This window comes from Hyperolius riggenbachi, chromosome 1, assembly GCF_040937935.1.
Source record: "Hyperolius riggenbachi isolate aHypRig1 chromosome 1, aHypRig1.pri, whole genome shotgun sequence".
Lineage (NCBI taxonomy): Eukaryota > Metazoa > Chordata > Amphibia > Anura > Hyperoliidae > Hyperolius > Hyperolius riggenbachi.
In genome coordinates this window covers 294,087,156-294,106,275 of record NC_090646.1, presented here as the reverse complement: position 1 = coordinate 294,106,275, position 19,120 = coordinate 294,087,156, and the positions used below count along the sequence as shown (strand labels likewise).

The window sequence follows — 19,120 nt, the reverse complement described above, 5'->3', positions numbered from 1 at the left end:
AAAAAGGTACAAACCGGAACAAAGAACATCTATCAGGCCCTAGGCAATGTAACTGTGGGTACATGTAAGAGTGATGTGCAGGTACTCTGCAGGGGAATAAGGAGATTGTAAACAGACAACACCTCTGTGTTCAATGTGCACAGCATTCTCAGTGGATTACCTGCAGCTCTGTGGGGAGTACATATGTAGAGTATAGTACTACTGTGTAACAAAGTAAACCTGAGACAGATGAAATTAAAGTTTTATACATACCTGGGGCTTCCTCCAGCCGCCTTCAGGATAATCAGTCCCTCGTTGTCCTCCTCCACCACCTGGATCTTCTGCTATGAGTCCAGGTACTTGAGCAAGTCGGGCGTAGTGCGCATGCACACACTCCGCCGCCAGGAGCATACTACACCTGTGCAGCACTATTGCGCAGGTGCAGAATGTTCCTGGCTGTGGGAGCGGCACGTGGCCGGACAGCGCTGACTGGCTGAATTACCAGGACTCATAGCAGAAGATCCGGGTGGTGGAGGACAGCGAGGGACTGATTAACCTGAAGGGGGCTGGAGGAAGCCCAAGGTATGTATAAAACTTGACTTTTCATCCATCTCAGTCACCCTTTAATTTGTAGTCACCAAACCAAATTTTAACAACATATCAAATTATTTGATTTCATCAGCAAAGGGAGTGCATACATTTGCATAAATCAGCATCAATGCAGAATTATTTCCATCTCGTTGACCATCTCTATTAGTGACACAGCTACACTTCAGGCTTTATTCTTACAGCATAGATGTTATTTAGTATAAGAGATTCCTGTGTACACATCATATATACAGTCTCAATCAGATATGTATATCTGACCTTAAAAATACGGGGACTGCTTTATTGAAGCAGCACAAGTAACTAATTTTGATTGGTTTATTTCATTTTTGTGGACTAAGCACAGCTATTACTGTATATATACACATTATTTTTAATGACTATTATCTGAGAAATAGAACGTTTTATCATATTTTCTATTTTAATTACAGTTACAAATTCATTAGGAGTCGGAGCATTTTTTCCCGACTCCGACTCCAGGCACCCAAAATTGCCCAACTCCACGACTCCGACTCCACAGCCCTGCTACATACACTGCTTACTTCAGGTGTCCTTTGAAAGGAACCAGATGTGTAAGACCTATGGAAGCTGCAATATGCATTTCCTTTTAAACAATACTAGTTGGCACTCCTGCTGATCTTTATGGTCAGTAGGGTCTAAATCACACGAAACAAGCATGCAGCTAATTTGTCAAATTTGTCAGACATCTGATCTGCATGCTTCTTGAGCGTCTATTGATTAAAGTATTAAAAGGCAGAGAATCAAGCAGGACAGCAAGGCAATGAGCATTATTTAAAAGAAAACAAACATGTCAGCCTCCATTTCACCTCGGGTTCCCTTTAAGCACTTATTGTTGTCCAAGGCAACAGAAAAACAAGGTGTGCAACAGTGAAAAATTGTCTTTTAGTTTTGCTTAGCAAAATAGGCAAATATTAAAGATGCATGACATTTGGCTCAAGTCATTTACTTGGCTTTAGCCATCAAACTTATTTTTTAAGCGGATGTTGATCAATATGTTTAAAGAGACTACTGCAAACTCATGTTTCCATAGGCACTATGAAAAGAATTTACAGACAGGCAGCAGACTGATCATTGGAGAATGGTTCATCTTTCAAATCGGGCCTGAACGATTTTAGGAAAAGATTGAATTGCATGATTTCTGTCAGAAATTGCGATTTTGATTAACGATTTTTTTTCAAATCAAGCTTTAGCACTAGATTTTCAATATACACAGTAACATTTACAAACATGCACTGACGGAAAATGACATACTATGAAATTGATAGTATGATGTCATTTTCTGTCATGTTTCTAAATGTTACTACATTATGTATTGTGAATTTATCAAAACAAATTGCTATTAATTTAAAATGCTATAATAAAAAGATATCACAGGACTTTCCCGTTGTGTGCATACAGTAAAAATCCAGTGACAGTCCTCCCACTGTGCACTGTCCCAGGCCCGGCCACAAGGATCGGTTTGTGTGAGCAGCACCAGCAATTTAGAGTCCTTCCCTTAGCTCAGTGAGAGTTCGCAAGGAAGGCTTTGGCCAGTTATCAAGCCTGGCTGGAGTGGAACCACAATTTGGCTTATGAATAATATCACAGTCATCTCAGCTCCAATGCACAGTGCCCACACTGCCGAGCACACATTACCTTGCACACACAGAATGTTTGAGGCACACACAGCGAGTGGATGAGGCACACACAGCGAGTCAGCGTGATCTGATGTGATTTGTAGACTTGTAAAGGAAGTGGGGGAGGAGCAGTGATGAATCTTAGCCTGGAGCTAAGCCGCCGCTACTTACAAAGAGCAGCAAACGGGAGATGGACTGTCTGGCTGAACTGTTACACTGCTGCACAGAGGGAGGAATATCGTCAGAAATTGCTGCTTTGAAGGTCACAGAATCATCGTTTCCGTCAACACAATTTCAATCTGAAAAATGATAAATCGTTCAGGCCTATTTCTAATAATTATAGGTATTTAAAGGAGGAACTTGTGTTGTATACTACTAATGAATGATAACACCTAAAAAACACTTACAAAGGTTCTGTAGGAGCCATCATTACCAATCCCTTTAAACCATGTAATGATGGTTTCTTTTATCTGCAACTTATTATTTGTTACTATTGATACAGGAATTTCTCAGGGGTTCTATTTTTTTTTTTTTTTTAACTGATTAATTCCCTGGTGGATTTAGGGCTGCTTTACAGTAAATGCATCCTAGTGAGCTTTAAAGAGGAACTCTAGTGAAAATGTTTTAAAAAAAGTGCTATATTTTTACAATAATTATGTATAATTGATTTAGTCAGTGTTTGCCCATTGTAAAAGCTTTCCTCTCCCTGATTTACATTCTAACATCACATGGTGACATTTTTACTGCTGGCAGGTGATGTCACTGGAAGTAGCTGCTGCCTGCTTTTTTTGGCAGTTGGAAATGGCTGTAAACAGCTATTTCTCAGAACGCAAAGAGATTCACAGACAGGAAACTGCCAGGACCATGGTCCTCAGTTTCCTGTGGGAGGGTTTTCACCACAATATCAGCCATACAGCGCTCCCGATGATCCGTTTGTGAAAAGGAAAAGATTTCTCATGGGAAAGGGGGTATCAGCTACTGATTGGGATGTAGTTCAATTCTTGGTCACGGTTTCTCTTTAATGCAATGCACAACTGATCCACAGCAAAGGTGAAGGAGTTTCTCTATGTTTACATCTACGCATTTTAACCAGGGCTGTGGAGTCGGTCCAAAAATCCACCGACTCCGACTCCTCAGTTTAGGATTCCACCGACTCAGACTCCTCGACTCCGACTCCTCTAATTTGCATATTACAATTTTGTTGATTAAAAGTATGTAACATGAAATTCGTCTCTTAACTGCCAACGCTTAGGAATTTTACAAGACAACTGAAGTGAGAAGGATATGTAGACTACTATATTTATTCCCTTTAGACTAAAACTAGTCCTTGGTAAGAGTACTTGTAAAAAGGTACAAACCGGAACAAAGAACATCTATCAGGCCCTAGGAAATGTAAGTGTGGGTACACGTAAGAATGATGTGCAGGTACTCTGCAGGGGAATGATGATATTCTTCCTCTATTACACATTCTTCATGCACAATCTGAACAAGGTTTATGGGTGACAGACAACACCTCTGTGTTCAATGTGCACAGCATTCTCAGTGGATTCCCTGCAGCTCTGTGGGGAGTACATATGTAGAGTATAGTACTACTGTGTAACAAAGTAAACCTGAGACAGATGAAATTAAAGTTTTATACATACCTGGGGCTTCCTCCAGCCGCCTTCAGGATAATCAGTCCCTCGTTGTCCTCCTCCACCACCTGGATCTTCTGCTACGAGTCCAGGTACTTGAGCCAGTCAGGCGTAGTGCGCATGCACACACTCCGCCGCCGCAAGCGTACTACACCTGTGCAGCACTATTGGCTGTGGGAGCGGCATGCGGCCGGAGAGCGCTGACTGGCTGAATTACCAGGACTCATAGCAGAAGATCCGGGTGGTGGAGGACAGCGAGGGACTGATTAGCCTGAAGGGGGCTGGAGGAAGCCCCAGGTATGCATAAAACTTTACTTTTCATCCGTCTCAGGTGCCCTTTAATTTGTAGTCACCAAACCAAATTTTAACAACATATCAAATTATTTGATTTCATCAGCAAAGGGAGTGCATACATTTGCATAAATCAGCATCAGTGCAGAATTATTTCCAACTCATTGACCATCTCTATTAGTGACACAACTACACATCAGGCTTTATTCTTACAGCATAGATGTTATTTAGTATATATAAGAGATTCCTGTGTACACATCATATATACAGTCACTATCAGATATGTATATCTGACCTTAAATATACGGGGACTGCTTTATTGAAGCAGCACAAGTAACTGATTTTGATTGGTTTATTTCATTTTTGTGGACTAAGCACAGCTATTACTGTATATATACACATTATTTTTAATGACTATTATCTGAGAAATAGAACATTTTATCATATTTTCTATTTTAATTACAGTTACAAATTCATTAGGAGTCGGAGCATTTCTTCCTGACTCCGACTCCAGGCACCCAAAATTGCCCAACTGCGACTCCACAGCCCTGATTTTAACTGAAAACTTATTCCCAATTTACGGCTTTTTACCAGCCGATGCAAACCCAATACATACAAAAGCACATGAAATAGCATATCAACTGAAAGTAAAGTGCAGAACAACTCATTAAACAAAAATTGAAAGCATTATGGACGTAAAGCCCACAAAAACCATCTGATTTTTAACTAAGTATAGCAAAGCTGAGTTCTTTATGCTACAACTAACCTAGTTATTAAAAGACTAGACTATCTTACTTTGACTTCCTCGTTAATTTGGAATTCTTCATGAGTCACATTATCCACTTCAACCATGAGGACTCCAGGGGGGCTGCTCGGATCGACTATTATTTGCTCTCGTTTCTCAACCTCATTTACGTGACGGTTAACTGGACTTCTTCGTCTTTTCTTCCCTTCAATTTTTTCATCAGGTTTTGGTTCATCGGCTTCAATATCAAGTTGCTTGTTGATGCGAATTCTACATATTAAGCTTACAATTAATCAGTTGCATTTGCAGAAAAAGACTTTGCGAAGACCGATTCTTTCAAATAAATGTTCCATGAATACCTGTTCCCATAGAGCGTAACAGACAGATCACCACCCTGCACATGCAAGGTAAATCTTGTTTAGTAAGAATATGAAGGAAGCTTGATCTGACCCTTTGTCACAGACAGGTGGCTCCCTACCTGCAAACAAGTCTGTTCTGGGAGATTGCAATTCAGTGCATGATGATAAAGGTTTATATTTCAGAAAACTCCGTATTTGAATACAGAATGAACATTTTTTTTGAGTTGTTTCAATGTGCTTTAAAAGAACTTACAGCAACTATATCAAATACTGCACTAAAAACTATCCACGGTGTATGAGAGGTTTGTAACTTTAGTATTTGTAAGTAGGGATTTAACTGTACTGACCAAACTCTAGTTTGGCAAAGCAAGAATCAGAGGCTTTAAAAGCAATAGTTTACTGAGAGATTGCCCTCTGAAATACCAGAATTTAAAGATGTGAGCTGAGTGACCTAAATCAATATAGGAGGAATTACCTGGGGGGGGGAAAAAAGCCTCGATTAGCATTCACTGATTTTTCACCCAGTTGTCGCTCAATCCAACTTTGAAATTGGGACATTTTAATGGGATCTTGTGAAGCAGTGTAATTTTGGGCATATTTGCTTGTAGAATACATTATACACTGTCTATATCCTATTGTGAGCTGTTTTTGTGACTGTGGTAAAGCCACTGTGCATAAATGCAAAGCATGTGCAGGTCAAATGCACTCTATTTTTCCAAACATTGGAATATAAAGCTGTACTTTCCTTGCTTCTGCCACTGATGCCTGAGTACACTTCACCTAAGAAAGGCTTCATCCTCTTCCGATTTTGTAACAGCTCTTTTTGTCATATACAATCACAAGAATACTACCCAACGCAATGTTTATTCTGAAAGCCATTCAATGAAGGTTCCAGCTATGCTTCTCAAAATAATTTTTTCAGGCTCTAAAGTCTGGAAAGAACAAAAACAACCTACCTCCTGTGACCCATGACAATCATGCGAAGTTTGTCCTCCATGTCTTGCATCTCATGGATCTGCACAAATGTCCCAGTGTGGTAAATGTCATCCAGGCTTCCTACCATATCTGACTCGTTACTAAATGATGAGAAAATGATTATTATTATTTAGTATTTATATAGCGCCATCTTCCGCAGCGCTGTACAGAGTATATCATCTTGTCACTAACTATCCCTCAGAGGAGCTCACAATCTAATTCCCAAACATAGTCCTATGTCTATGTATGTATTGTGTAGTGTATGTGTTGCAGTCTAGGGCCAATTTAGGGGTAAGCCAATTAACCTATCCGTATGTTTTTAGGATGGGGAGGAAACCGGAGTGCCCAAAAGAAACCCACACAGACACAGGGAGAACATACAAACTCCTTGCAGATGTTGACCTGGCTGGGATTTCAACAAGGGCCCCAACGCTGCAAGGCGAGAGCGCTAACCACTACGCCACCGTACTGACCATGCTGAAGATGCAAGTAAGATAGGATAAAAGGTCACTATTGACATAAAAACAGACATAATGTACACTACTGCAAAGAAGTAAAGCATAATGATGCGATCAGGGGAATCCAGCACTAAAGGAAGCAGTGAGGCTAGGTCCACACTTGTTCATTGCAGATCGGCTCCGTTTCAAACGGATCAGTTTTTTTTTTTGTTTTTTGTTTTTTTTTTTTACAAAAAGAAGAAATCTCTCCATTTGAGAGAGAAAATGGCCTTTTTGCAGCCATGCTGGAGGGGTAGCAGGCAGGAAGAGGGACGTCGCCCCCGCCCCCCTCACCTGGGTCCCCCACATCCCTGCTCGTCCCCCTCCAGCTAGTTTCATTAATTCAAATCATTGAATCAATGAAAAGGTAAGCGGCGAGCGGGGAACTTACTTCCTTGCGTTCCACTGTTCGCCATCGCTTTCTGCAATGCCGCCCAATGAAGTACAGAGGAAGTAAGTAGTCAGTTCCCCGCGTGCCATTGATACAATGATTTTAAATGATTCATCAATAAAACTAGCTGGAGGGGAAGTGGGACCCAGGTGAGGGAGGGCAACCCCCCTCCCCACCGCTGCCCCCTTCCTGCCTGCTACCCCCTCCAGCATGGCGGCCTCCTATCCACCCACAGGCAGGGCTGGGACACAGAAAACTGATCCATTTCTGTGCCCAAAGATGCCTGTGTAGAGGGGGATCTCTTTTTGGATTGATTTTCACTACCCCTGCATGTACCCGGGGCCTGTGAAAAACCTGCAAATCCAGACTGTCTGTTCAGGTTTTCAAAACTGATCCCCCTTAACGGCCACGGATCCCTTTTATTTTTTAGTGAAGATGGACGCCATTTTTAATATTGCTATCCGTGGCTCCGATTTTGATCCAGGCCAAAAAAATGGAGCCATGGATACGTTTTTAGAACAAGTGTGAAACTACTCTTAGGGAGAGAAGTTACTCATACAGAGATTATTCATCGCTGCATACCTTAGCAGCAGAGACAAGGACTGTTGCTTTCACTGTGCAATACTTAGCTAATGGAACTGGGCTGGGGGAACACAAGAAGCGCAGGGAGGATAGAAATTACACCGAGGGGGACAGTGGAAGTGTTACGACTTAAGAATGGATTCAGGTTAAGAATGAACCTACAGCCCCTATCTTGTTCATTAACCAGGGACTACCTATACAATGCACCGATACTTTACTCAGACAAAGAAAAAAGTAATGCTAGTGATATATTAGTCAATGTTTGCGAACAGTGAAAGTAAACGGGTCATTAAAGGTCAACTAAAAATAAAGTAGTATTCTCTCTATAGAAATAAAAAAAAATCTGAGGCATCCCAAAACCATTGTTAGTGTTCCATATATCTAAAAACTTTTTTTTCTTTTTTTCAGTCAAATTAATACATTTTCTGGATCCTTAAAAAATACATAATATGTTGACGACGACGACTCTTAGATTTGATTGACTGGATTCCAAACTCTATACTGGTGGTCACTACCGTTTAGCGATGGCCAATGCGACACATACAGTAATTCTGACTTGAAGCAGGATTATGCATATGTATGCACTTTGAAAATGGTTCAATGGACTCCCTTATAAAGTGGAATTTGACTGGTACATTTTGAAGTTGCATAAATTTGCATAATCCTGCATCAACTTGGAATTATTTGCATTTCACTGTCCCCTACCACTGTACGTAGCTTAGCTATGTCATACATACCTGTCATCTTTCTTGAGAAAGACTCCAGCATATGGCTGGGCAAGTCGTATTTTACGTCTCAGCAGCGCCATTAGTTGTGGGTTCTTGACCTTGAGCAAACAGAAATTTTTAATATGTGTTCTTAAATGTAAGATTTAGAATATGAAAAAAAAAAAAACCAAACAAAAAAAAAAAACTTTTTTAATTCAATATTTGAAATTACAAAAATCTTCAGACTCCAACTCCTCAGTTTATGAAACCACGACTCTGACTGCGGGTGCCCAAAATTGCCCCGACTCCAACTCCACAGCCCTGAATTCAACCCAGGTGGATGGCTTAATACCAACGTCTTTAAATGGTGGATAGACAACACACATCCAGGATGTTAAAAAAAAGAAAAAATATGATACCTACTTACCTGGGGCTTCCTCCAGCCACTGATCAGGAGCAGGGCAGCCACACGCACGTGCAATGTCTACCAACTTAGCGAGGTCAGCATCTGCAACGGAGGGGAATGGCTGGGAGCGGGGCTGCGGTGAGGGATAGATAAGCTGCCAGAGGCTGGAGGAAGCCCCAAGTAGAGGACCTGTCATTTAACTATTTAAGCCGCCTGGACGTGATTGTCATGTCTAGGCGGCTGCTGTTCCGCACGTGTTGTCCCCCGATAGCCCAGAGATCAATTAATGGGGAACATAGTTCCCATTCATTGATCTAAGTTCCTGGTAGAAAGACTGTTTACCTCCCACACCAAAAATTACCCAAATACATTTTTTAATGAAAAAAAAAAATTACAGAAAAAAAAAAAAAATTCAGAAAAAGAAAAATTTACAAACAAATAGTTACCTAAGGGTCTATGGGCATGTGAAGAGGGTACCGGTATATTACGGATTTTTTTTTTTACATTATAAGCTTGTAAATAATAGTGATGGACGCAAAACTGAAAAAATGCACCTTTATTTCCAAATAAAATATTGGCTCCTTACATTGTGATAGGGACATAATTTAAATGGTGTAATAACTGGACAAATACAGCACATAGATTTTAATCATGGTACAGTGTATTATTTTAACCACTTGAGGACCACAGTCTTTTTGCCCCTTAAGGACCAGAGCCTTTTTTTCCATTCAGACCACTGCAGCTTTCACGGTTTATTGCTCGGTCATACAACCTACCACCTAAATTAATTTTACCTCCTTTTCTTGTCACTAATACAGCTTTCTTTTGGTGCTATTTGATTGCTGCTGCGAGTTTTAGTTTTTATTATATTCATCAAAAAAGACATGAATTTTGTCAAAAAAAAAATGACTTTTTTAACTTTCTGTGCTGACATTTTTCAAATAAAGTAAAATTTCCTATACATTTGAGCGCGAAAGTTATTCTGCTACATGTCTTTGATAAAAACAAACAAACATTAAGGCTGCTTACACACAGGGACGTTACAGGCGCACTAGTTAGTGCGCCTGTAACGCTCCCCCAACGCACAGCAATGTAACTCAAGTGGGCTGTTCACACAGCCCACGTTGCGTTACATGCAACGCTGCACGTTGCCCGGAAAGTACAGCATGCTACGGCGTTAGAGCGGCTATAGCCGCGTTAGACTGTTTACACATGTGCAGTAGGGGGAGGAGAGGAGGCGGGGAGAGCCAGCTACAGTAGCCGCGCACATGGCTAATTAATATTCACTGCACTGGCGGCCGCTGATTGGCCTAACGCGGCTCACTCTACCGTCGGCTCTTGCAGCACCATACGTTGTGTTAGGTGCACGTTATGCGACCTTAACGTGGCACCTAACGCAACGTCTTGGTGTGCAAGTAGCCTCAGTGTATATTTATTGGATTGGGTAAAAGTTATAGCGTTTACAAACTATGGTGCCAAAAGTGAATTTTCCCATTTTCAAGCATCTCTGACTTTTCTGACCCCCTGTCATGTTTCATGAGGGGCTAGAATTCCAGGATAGTATAAATACCCCCCAAATGACCCCATTTTGGAAAGAAGACATCCCAAAGTATTCAGTGAGAGGCATGGTGAGTTCATAGAAGATTTTATTTTTTGTCACAAGCTAGCGGAAAATGACACTTTGTGACAAAAAAAAAAAAAAAAAAAGTTTCCATTTCTTCTAACTTGCGACAAAAAAAAAAATGAAATCTGCCACGGACTCACTATGCTCCTCTCTGAATACCTTGAAGTGTCTACTTTGCAAAATGGGGTCATTTGTGGGGTGTGTTCACTGTCCTGGCATTTTGGGGGGCGCCTAATTGTAAGCACCCCTGTAAAGCCTAAAGATGCTCATTGGACTTTGGGCCCCTTAGCGCAGTTAGGCTGCAAAAAAGTGCCACATGTGGTATTGCTGTACTCAGGAGAAGTAGTATGTGTTTTGGGGTGTATTTTACACATACCCATGCTGGGTGGGAGAAATCTCTCTGTAAATGGACAATTGTGTTTAAAAAAAAAATCAAACAATTGTCATTTACAGAGATATTTCTCCCACCCAGCATGGTTATATGTAAAAATACACCACAAAACACATTATACTACTTCTCCTGAGTACGGCGGTACCACATGTGTGACACTTTTTTGCACCCTAACTGCGCTAAGGGGCCCAAAGTCCAATGAGTACCTTTAGGATTTCAAGGGTCATTTTGCGGCATTTGGTTTCCAGACTACTCCTCACGGTTTAGGGCCCCTAAAATGCCAGGGCAGTATAGGAACTCCACAAATGACGCCATTTTAGAAAGAAGACACCTCAAGGTATTCCGTTAGGAGTATGGTGAGTTCATAGAAGATTTTTTTTTTTTTGTCACAAGTTAGCGGAAATTGATTTTAATTGTGTTTTTCACAAAGTGTCATTTTCCGCTAATTTGTGACAAAAAAATAAAATCTTCTATGAACTCACCATACTCCTTACGGAATACCTTGAGGTGTCTTCTTTCTAAAATGGGGTCATTTGTGGAGTTCCTATACTGCCCTGGCATTTTAGGGGCCCTAAACCGTGAGGAGTAGTCTGGAAACCAAATGCCGCAAAATGACCCTTGAAATCCTAAAGGTACTCATTGGACTTTGGGCCCCTTAGCGCAGTTAGGGTGCAAAAAAGTGTCACACATGTGGTACCGCCGTACTCAGGAGAAGTAGTATAATGTGTTTTGTGGTGTATTTTTACATATAACCATGCTGGGTGCGAGAAATATCTCTGTAAATGACAATTGTTTGATTTTTTTTAAACACAATTGTCCATTTACAGAGAGATTTCTCCCACCCAGCATGGGTATGTGTAAAAATACACCACAAACCACATTTTACTACTTCTGAGTACGGCGATACCACATGTGACACCTTTTTTGCAGCCTAGGTGCGCTAAGGGGCCCAACGTCCTATTCACAGGTGATTTTGAGGCATTTGTTTTCTAGACTACTCCTCACGGTTTAGGGCCCCTAGAACGCCAGGGCAATATAGGAACCTCACAAGTGACCCCATTTTAGAAAGAAGACACCCCAAGGTATTCCGTTAGGTGTATGGTGAGTTCATAGAAGATTTTATTTTTTGTCACAAGTTAGTGAAAAATGACACTTTGTGAAAAAAACAATAAAAATCAATTTCCGCTAACTATTGACAAAAAATAAAAATCTATGAACTCGTCATACACCTAACAGAATACCTTGGGGTGTCTTTTCTAAAATGGGGTCACTTGTGGGGTTCCTATACTGCCCTGGCATTTTACAGGCCCAAAACCGTGAGTAGTCGGGAAAACAAATTTCTCAAAATGACTGTTCAGGGGTATAAGCATCTGCAAATTTTGATGACAGGTGGTCTATGAGGGGGCAAATTTTGTGGAACCGGTCATAAGCAGGGTGGCCTCTTAGATGACAGGTTGTATTGGGCCTGATCTGATCGATAGGAGTGCTAGGGGGGGGGTGACAGGAGGTGATTGATGGCTGTCTCAGGGGGTGGTTTGAGGGGAAAATAGATGCAATCAATGCACTGGGGAGGTGATCGGAAGGGGGTCTGAGGGTTTGGCCAAGTGATCAAGAGCCCACACGGGGCAAATTAGGGCCTGATCTGATGGGTAGGTGTGCTAGGGGGTGACAGGAGGTGATTGATGGGTGTCTCAAGGTGTGATTAGAGGGGGGAAATAGATGCAAGCAATGCACTGGCTGGGGTCTGAGGGCGTTCTGAGGGTGTGGGCGGGTGTTTGGGTGCCCTAGGGGCAGATAGGGGTCTAATCTGATGGGTATCAGTGACAGGGGCTGATTGATGGGTGATAAGTGGGTGATTAGATGGCAGAACAGATGTAAACAATGCACTTTGGAGGTGATCTGAGGGTAGGTCTGGGGCAATCTGATGGTGTGGGTGGGTGATCAGATTGCCCGCAAGGGGCAGGTTAGGGGCTGATTAATGGGTGGCAGTGACAGGGGGTGATTGATGGGTGATTGACAGGTGATCAGTGGGTTATTACAGAGGAGAACAGATGTAAATATTGCACTGGCGAATTGATAAAGGGGGGTCTGAGGGCAATCTGAGCGTGTGGGGCGGGTGATTGGGTGCCCGCAAGGGGCAGATTAGGGTCTATTCTGATGGGTAACAGTGACAGGTGGTGATAGGGGGTGATTGATGGGTAATTAGTGGGCGTTTAGAGGAGAGAACAGATGTAAACACTGCACTTGGGTGGTGATCTGATGTCGGATCTGCGGGCGATCTATTGGTGTGGGTGGGTGATCAGATTGCCCGCAAGGGGCAGTTTAGGGGCTGATTGATGGGTGGCAGTGACAGGGGGTGATTAGGGTGTGATTGACAGGTGATCAAGGTGGATAGATGCATATAGTACACAGGGGGGGGGGGGGGGGGGGTCGGTGATCAGGAGGGAGCAGGGGGCAGATTAGGGTTTAAAAAAAAAAAAATAGCGTTTATAGATCGTGACAGGGAGTGATTGATGGGTGATTAGGGGGGTGATTGGGTGCAAACAGGGGTCTGGGGGGTGGGATGGGCGATCAGAGGGAAGGGGGGGGCAGGATCAGTGTGCTTGGTGCAGACTAGGGTGGCTGCAGCCTGCCCTGGTGGTCCCTGGTGGACACTGGGACCACCAGGGCAGGAGGCAGCCAGTATAATAGGCTTTGTATACATTACAAAGCCTATTATACCTAATCCATGCGGCGATCCGGGTGCTAGTAACCCGCCGGCGCTTCCGAACGGCCGGCGGGTTACAGCGCGAGGGGGGCGGAGCCAGTCGCCGGCGGCTGATCGCGTCACAAATTACGCGATCGTCGCATAACCACGCCCGCAGCCGCTCCCGCCGATGGGCGTATTGCGGTCATTTAAGCCCGGACTTTGCCGCCGCCCATCGGTTGGGGGCGGTCCTTAAGTGGTTAAAGCTATAATGGCCGAAAACTGAGAAATACATTTTTTCTTTATATTCCTGTGAAAATGCATTTAGAAAAAAATAATTCTTAGCTAAATGTACCACCCAAAAGAAAGCCTAATTGGTGGCTGAAAAAACAAGATATAGATCAATTCATTGTGATAAGTAATGATTAAGTTATTGGCGAATGAATGGGAGGTGAAAATTGCTCTGATGCATAAGGTGAAAAATACCCGCGGGTTGAAATTGTTAAAGAGACTCCGTAACAAAAATTGCATCCTGTTTATCATCCTACAAGTTCCAAAAGCTATTCTAATGTGTTCTGGCTTACTGCAGAACTTTCTACTATCACAGTCTCTGTAATAAATCAATGTATCTTTCCCCTGTCAGACTTGTCGGCTGTGTCTGAAAGGCTGCCAAGTTCTTCAGTGTTGTGGTTCTGCTATGAACTCCACCTTCCAGGCCCCTCTATGCACACTGCCTGTGTATTATTTAGATTAGGGCAGCTTCTCTCTTATCTTTTACAAGCTGGATAAATCGTCCTCTGAGCTGGCTGGGCTTTCACATACTGAGGAATTACAAACACAGGCAGAGCTGTTTGCTGGAAGAATCAGCCTGACACTTCAGTGGGTGATAGCTGCAGGGGGAAAGAAACACACAAATGTTCTCTTGAGATTCAAAAGGAAGGGTGTATACAGCCTGCTTGTGTATGGATGTATTTTCTATGTGTGGACATACTGTACATCAACCTACTTCCTGTTTTGGTGGCCATTTTGTTTGTTTATAAACAAACTTTTTAAAACTGTTTTTTAACCACTTTTAATGCGGCGAGGATCGGCGAAATTGTGACAGAGGGTAATAGGAGATGTCCCCTAACGCACTGGTATGTTTACTTTTGTGCGATTTTAACAATACAGATTCTCTTTAAGCAATTCCTCCACAGCAGAGGGATATACATATGGCAAGAGAAAGTAAATTGAATCCCTGCTGCACTTTCATTCTACCCAAATTGGATACTAGCTTAAGTCTTGGGTCAAAGATAGAGATTCTCCTTTGGACTCAAAACAGTTTGAGGGCATTTACCTATATTATTCTTCAGGTCCAAATCTCTTTTCTGTACTTCATATTCACCAGGCCTTACCCACAAGCTCCCCATAAATATGTCAGAGCATGAAAAACAGACTCGGGAGTTAACAGGATCTGAGAAAACTGAGTGGAAGTCTGCCAGTTAACAGTCAAGCGCTCAATCAACCTGCACACAATCAAGTGGATTGATAATTGGTTCCGTAAAGACTGGCATGTTTCAGACATGACTGCAGTGTGGGGCATTTCCAAGGTTGCTAGGCAGCAGGCAATATGCTTAACATGTGGTGGACATGCCCAAAGTTAGTATATTTAAGGAGCAGGGTTTACGGAAGTCTTCATGCCCTGTTACATATGATGATACAGAGGGACTCCTGGGAAGCTTTAATCCGTGGGAAAATAAAAGGCCCCAGTAAACCCCCCACCCAAATAAATGGCCTTTTCTTAGAAAAAAAGGACTAGAGCATAACATTTGAATAAGCAGACGTCACATTCTGGATGAACCATTTTTAAATCAATATTAAGTAGCATAATTACAGACTTCATAAGAAGTTTAGAAAAGTAAGGAAGCACTGGACAGGACTTGAACTTCCCACCATTGATAACCTGGCAATAACAGAATTGCAGTCCTGCAAACATTGAGAGAACAAGCCATTCTCCTTTGCTTTACTTTTATCTTTATACACCTGCTTTCTCTCCTCTTTACCCCTTTACTCTTTTTCCAGCTTGTGGAGTGAGGCATTTGGGATTATTCTCCCTACTTTATTAATCCCCTTCCCTGTTGGTTACTCACTGGGATGCAATCGCTAACAATTTCAGGGCAATTGCATCTGTCTTCCCCACAATTCCGGGTGGCTGGCAATTGTGTGTGGATATGTATGCTGAACCTCAGTATACACTCTTATTTTAGATAGTGGCTTGCAACCTTTGTGTATGCTACTTATTTAAAAAAAATAATGGCTTTGATAATTTTGGCTCAAACCGCCATCAAGATTTATCAGCGTCCATTTTGATGCATTCCTGCACATCTTCTGCCTCTAAGTAAAAGTTTGCTGGGTCCTTGAAACCAGGGAAAACTGCCAGAACCATACAACCCTACAAAAACTCCACTGCTCTACAAACAAATCCAAAGTCTTGTTCACACATATAAAGGTTGTCGCCTGGCAGTTAGTGATGGGTCGTTCGCAAACGTTGCTGCGAAAGACAAGAGCCGGTTCTCGGTTTTGAAAGAGCCGATGCCTCAGCCGCCCCACACAGCTCTGATTTGCTGTGTAATAAAGGGCGCTGAAGCATGCTGGGAGATGTAGTCCTCCTCTTGCAGCTTGTAGGCGTGTATGGGGCGGAGCAGAGCAGTAGCAGGAGGGATTGCCCCAGTCAGAAACAGTCTGGAGTTGTCACGGAGATGGGGGCGGGGCTTTTACTCCGATTCTGAGTGGTGTCTAGTGATATTTAATGAAGAGCCGATTCAAAGACGTAAGAGCCGGCTCTTTAATGGGAGCCGATTCAGAAGAGCCGATTCTCCAAGAAGAGCCGGAATTCCCATCACTACTGGCAGTGATCAGGACTCACTCCCTCAAGCAACAGTTTGGGGCAGAGTTTGTAGGCTAGCATGCTGAAGGCACAACTTGATCATATGGTGCATGGGTCTCCTCAAATGCTGTACCAGTTCTATGGAACTCAGCCCATAGTCCCAACAAAGCTTCTGGCAAACCACCTCAGCTGCGTGGACTATGGAATTTACTGTAAAGATGCTGGATGACAGTGACGAAACACACATTCCACAGGAAAGGGGGGGGGGGGTTCTATGACCCCCTTATTACTTGGGTGGTTCTACATTCCACCATAAGCATAGCCATAATATCAGCCACACCTCCTCCTGAGCATCAGAAATGACCCCATTATCATTTACAATGGTGCTTCTTAAGCAAGGGAAGGATTTCTGTATTGTTGAAGACCCACAATCAAAGGCTCATACATTCTGGGCAATACTAACCTATATGAAAAATAGGGGCAAGGGGGCTGGCAACATATTGTTTTGTTTTTGTTTGTTTTTTACTCCCCCTCCTCCCCCCCCCCCCACCCCCCAATGGAAAAATACACTGATCCCCAACTTTTCCTGCACATTCCCTTTTCTGTGCTTTTCACTGACAAATTATATCTGTGTGAAAACACATTGCATAAATACAGGTGTTCAAAAAAAAAAAAAAAACTAAAGGAAACAAACTTATCTGCAAAACAAGTGTACAAATACTTTACTGAGAACTTTGGCATTCCATTTTTCTGGCAGTGGTATGGTAAAGCATTCAATCAAAAAGGGACAGTTCGACGTTAGTAGAGATGAATGCTTACCTCAATTATCTTGACGAACCTGGGAAACACGGGGTTTCTGGACACTGCTATGACAGGGACATTGGGGAAGACTTCGGGCACAATGAGTGGGGCGAGGGCAGTTACGATTGGTGCACTGTAGGCTCCCCCGCCGCTTCCACCGTCGTCCCCACTGCTGCCTTCCTCTCCCCCTTCCCCAGCCGGCGCACCATCATCATCAGAAAAAGCCCCGCCGCTACTCCGATTTCCAGAATCATGCAAGAAGCGACAGTGCAGTAGGGAGCCCTGCTGATGGGCGCTGAACGAGGGGGCAGCGCTGAGACAGCGAGTGATTGGAGTCCTGGGTGATGCAATTGCTGTGTAAGAAGAGCGGCCAGCACCCTGCCCGGCTACTGAGCACAGTCTGCCCCTCAGCACTGAGCTCCACGGGATCAGCTCAGGCATTGTACCCGAGAAGCCGCACTGTCCAAGCCGCCAGCTGCGACTCCATAGCCTCCTCAGATAAGCTGTCATATTCTCTCCGCTGTACCTTCGCCAGCCTTTTTTTCCAGCTGAGAAGCACGCTGCTTCCGACGCACAGTGATGACGTCAATAATACTGCTCGACAGCTAGTTAAAGAGTAACTGTCAGGCTGCAGAAGCTAATTTAAACCTCTATTCTCCTGTGTTAAACAGTTTAGACAGAAGCCAAAAGACATTACTAAAGATAAAAATCTCTCTTACATTTAATGTGTGCTTATCACCAAAGCTAAGCTCCTAAGGAGGACGCAAGCCGCATTCCATACTGCAAAGCATTCTGGGGCCCTCCCCTCGGCTGCTAAGGAGAAGACGGGGTCAAGTTTCAGCAGCTTCTAAACTCACAGCACAGATAAATCTCCGGGAAGATTACTCTGCAGGAGTCCGCTATTGTTCCTAGCCACATGGCTCATTAATATTCACTGCACACTGTGTTATTCTGTACGAGCTGTTCTGTGATCAGAAGCAGGCAGGACATGACGACACATTTGGCTTCACAAACATGGAACCTGCCATGGGCTGTCAGGAGCATCATTCTCTGCATATACTATATACAAATTCTGTGAAATCCAAACGTGGACAGTGAAATGCATATGTAATGTAAGTACAGCCAATCTTTAGCTACTGATATATGTGTTTATTTTCTCTGAGACCTTATACCTAACAGCTCCTCTTTAAAGGGTGACTGGCTGGCTGCAACACAAATTATAGTCAGCAGCAGTCTCTCTGTGGTTTCAGTGGTTGCTGTCCTCTGTGACCTTCATGAGTGCAGCAAGCCATTCACAAGCCATATTAGGTTGAATACTCAGACCGAAACAATGGTGGAACACACTTTGAAACCATACCAAAAAGAAAAAAAAAGTCACCCCTGCAGCCATCCTGTTGTGCGCAGGTCTTCAAAGATCCGGCGTCCCCCCCCACGGCTCCGTTTCTTCATTACCAACTTAAAAGTCCAGGGCCGCACACATCCTCTTTTGCGCTCCCGTAGCCAGGAGCATCCTGCGCAGGCGCAATACGAGAAAATCTCTACTGTAACTCTCAGCAACGGGAGCACAAATCAGGACACACGCGGCCAGGGCTGCGCAGGTGCAGTGGCTATCAACTGGCAGAAGCAAAAGTGAGCTACGGCGGGGGAACGGAGGATCATTCCAGTATGGCGTGGGCACAGGACGACTCCAGGGGGCTGGGAAAAGCCCCAGGTCAGTAAATCCTTTTTTTTTCATCTATCTTCAGTATTGCTTTAAGAGAGGGAAGCTGCAGGATCCTATTGAGGCTTCCTTCGCTCTTCCTTGGTCCCCTGTAGCTGAGTGCGGCCCCATGGAAGAATATCAACAATACATGATTGCTAATCACATCGGGGCCGCACAGCTCCTCTTCCTGGTTTAAGTGCACGCAATAGCCGACTGAGCCCTCCCGTGCATGCACAGTGAC

The 19,120-nt window shown here is 43.4% G+C and overlaps 1 protein-coding gene across 3 annotated transcripts in view; it reads right to left on the bottom strand.

Annotated features, from left to right (window-relative positions):
- Positions 1–18,646, bottom strand: part of LONP1 (lon peptidase 1, mitochondrial) — a 104,558-nt gene extending 85,912 nt beyond the window's left edge. Inside the window, exons 1-4 of one of the 3 annotated variants that reach the window (XM_068233733.1) lie at positions 18,556–18,646; positions 8,434–8,522; positions 6,208–6,327; positions 4,943–5,162 (exon numbers count right to left, since the gene is read on the bottom strand). In XM_068233733.1, coding sequence (XP_068089834.1) covers positions 4,943–5,162; positions 6,208–6,327; positions 8,434–8,522; positions 18,556–18,567 — 441 coding nt within the window. In that variant the 5' untranslated portion in view covers positions 18,568–18,646. Of the gene's footprint in view, positions 1–4,942; positions 5,163–6,207; positions 6,328–8,433; positions 8,523–17,195; positions 17,757–18,555 lie in introns of those variants that run through there. The other 2 variants (XM_068233732.1, XM_068233734.1) reach the window with 2 other exon arrangements.
- Positions 18,647–19,120: the final 474 nt, after the last annotated feature.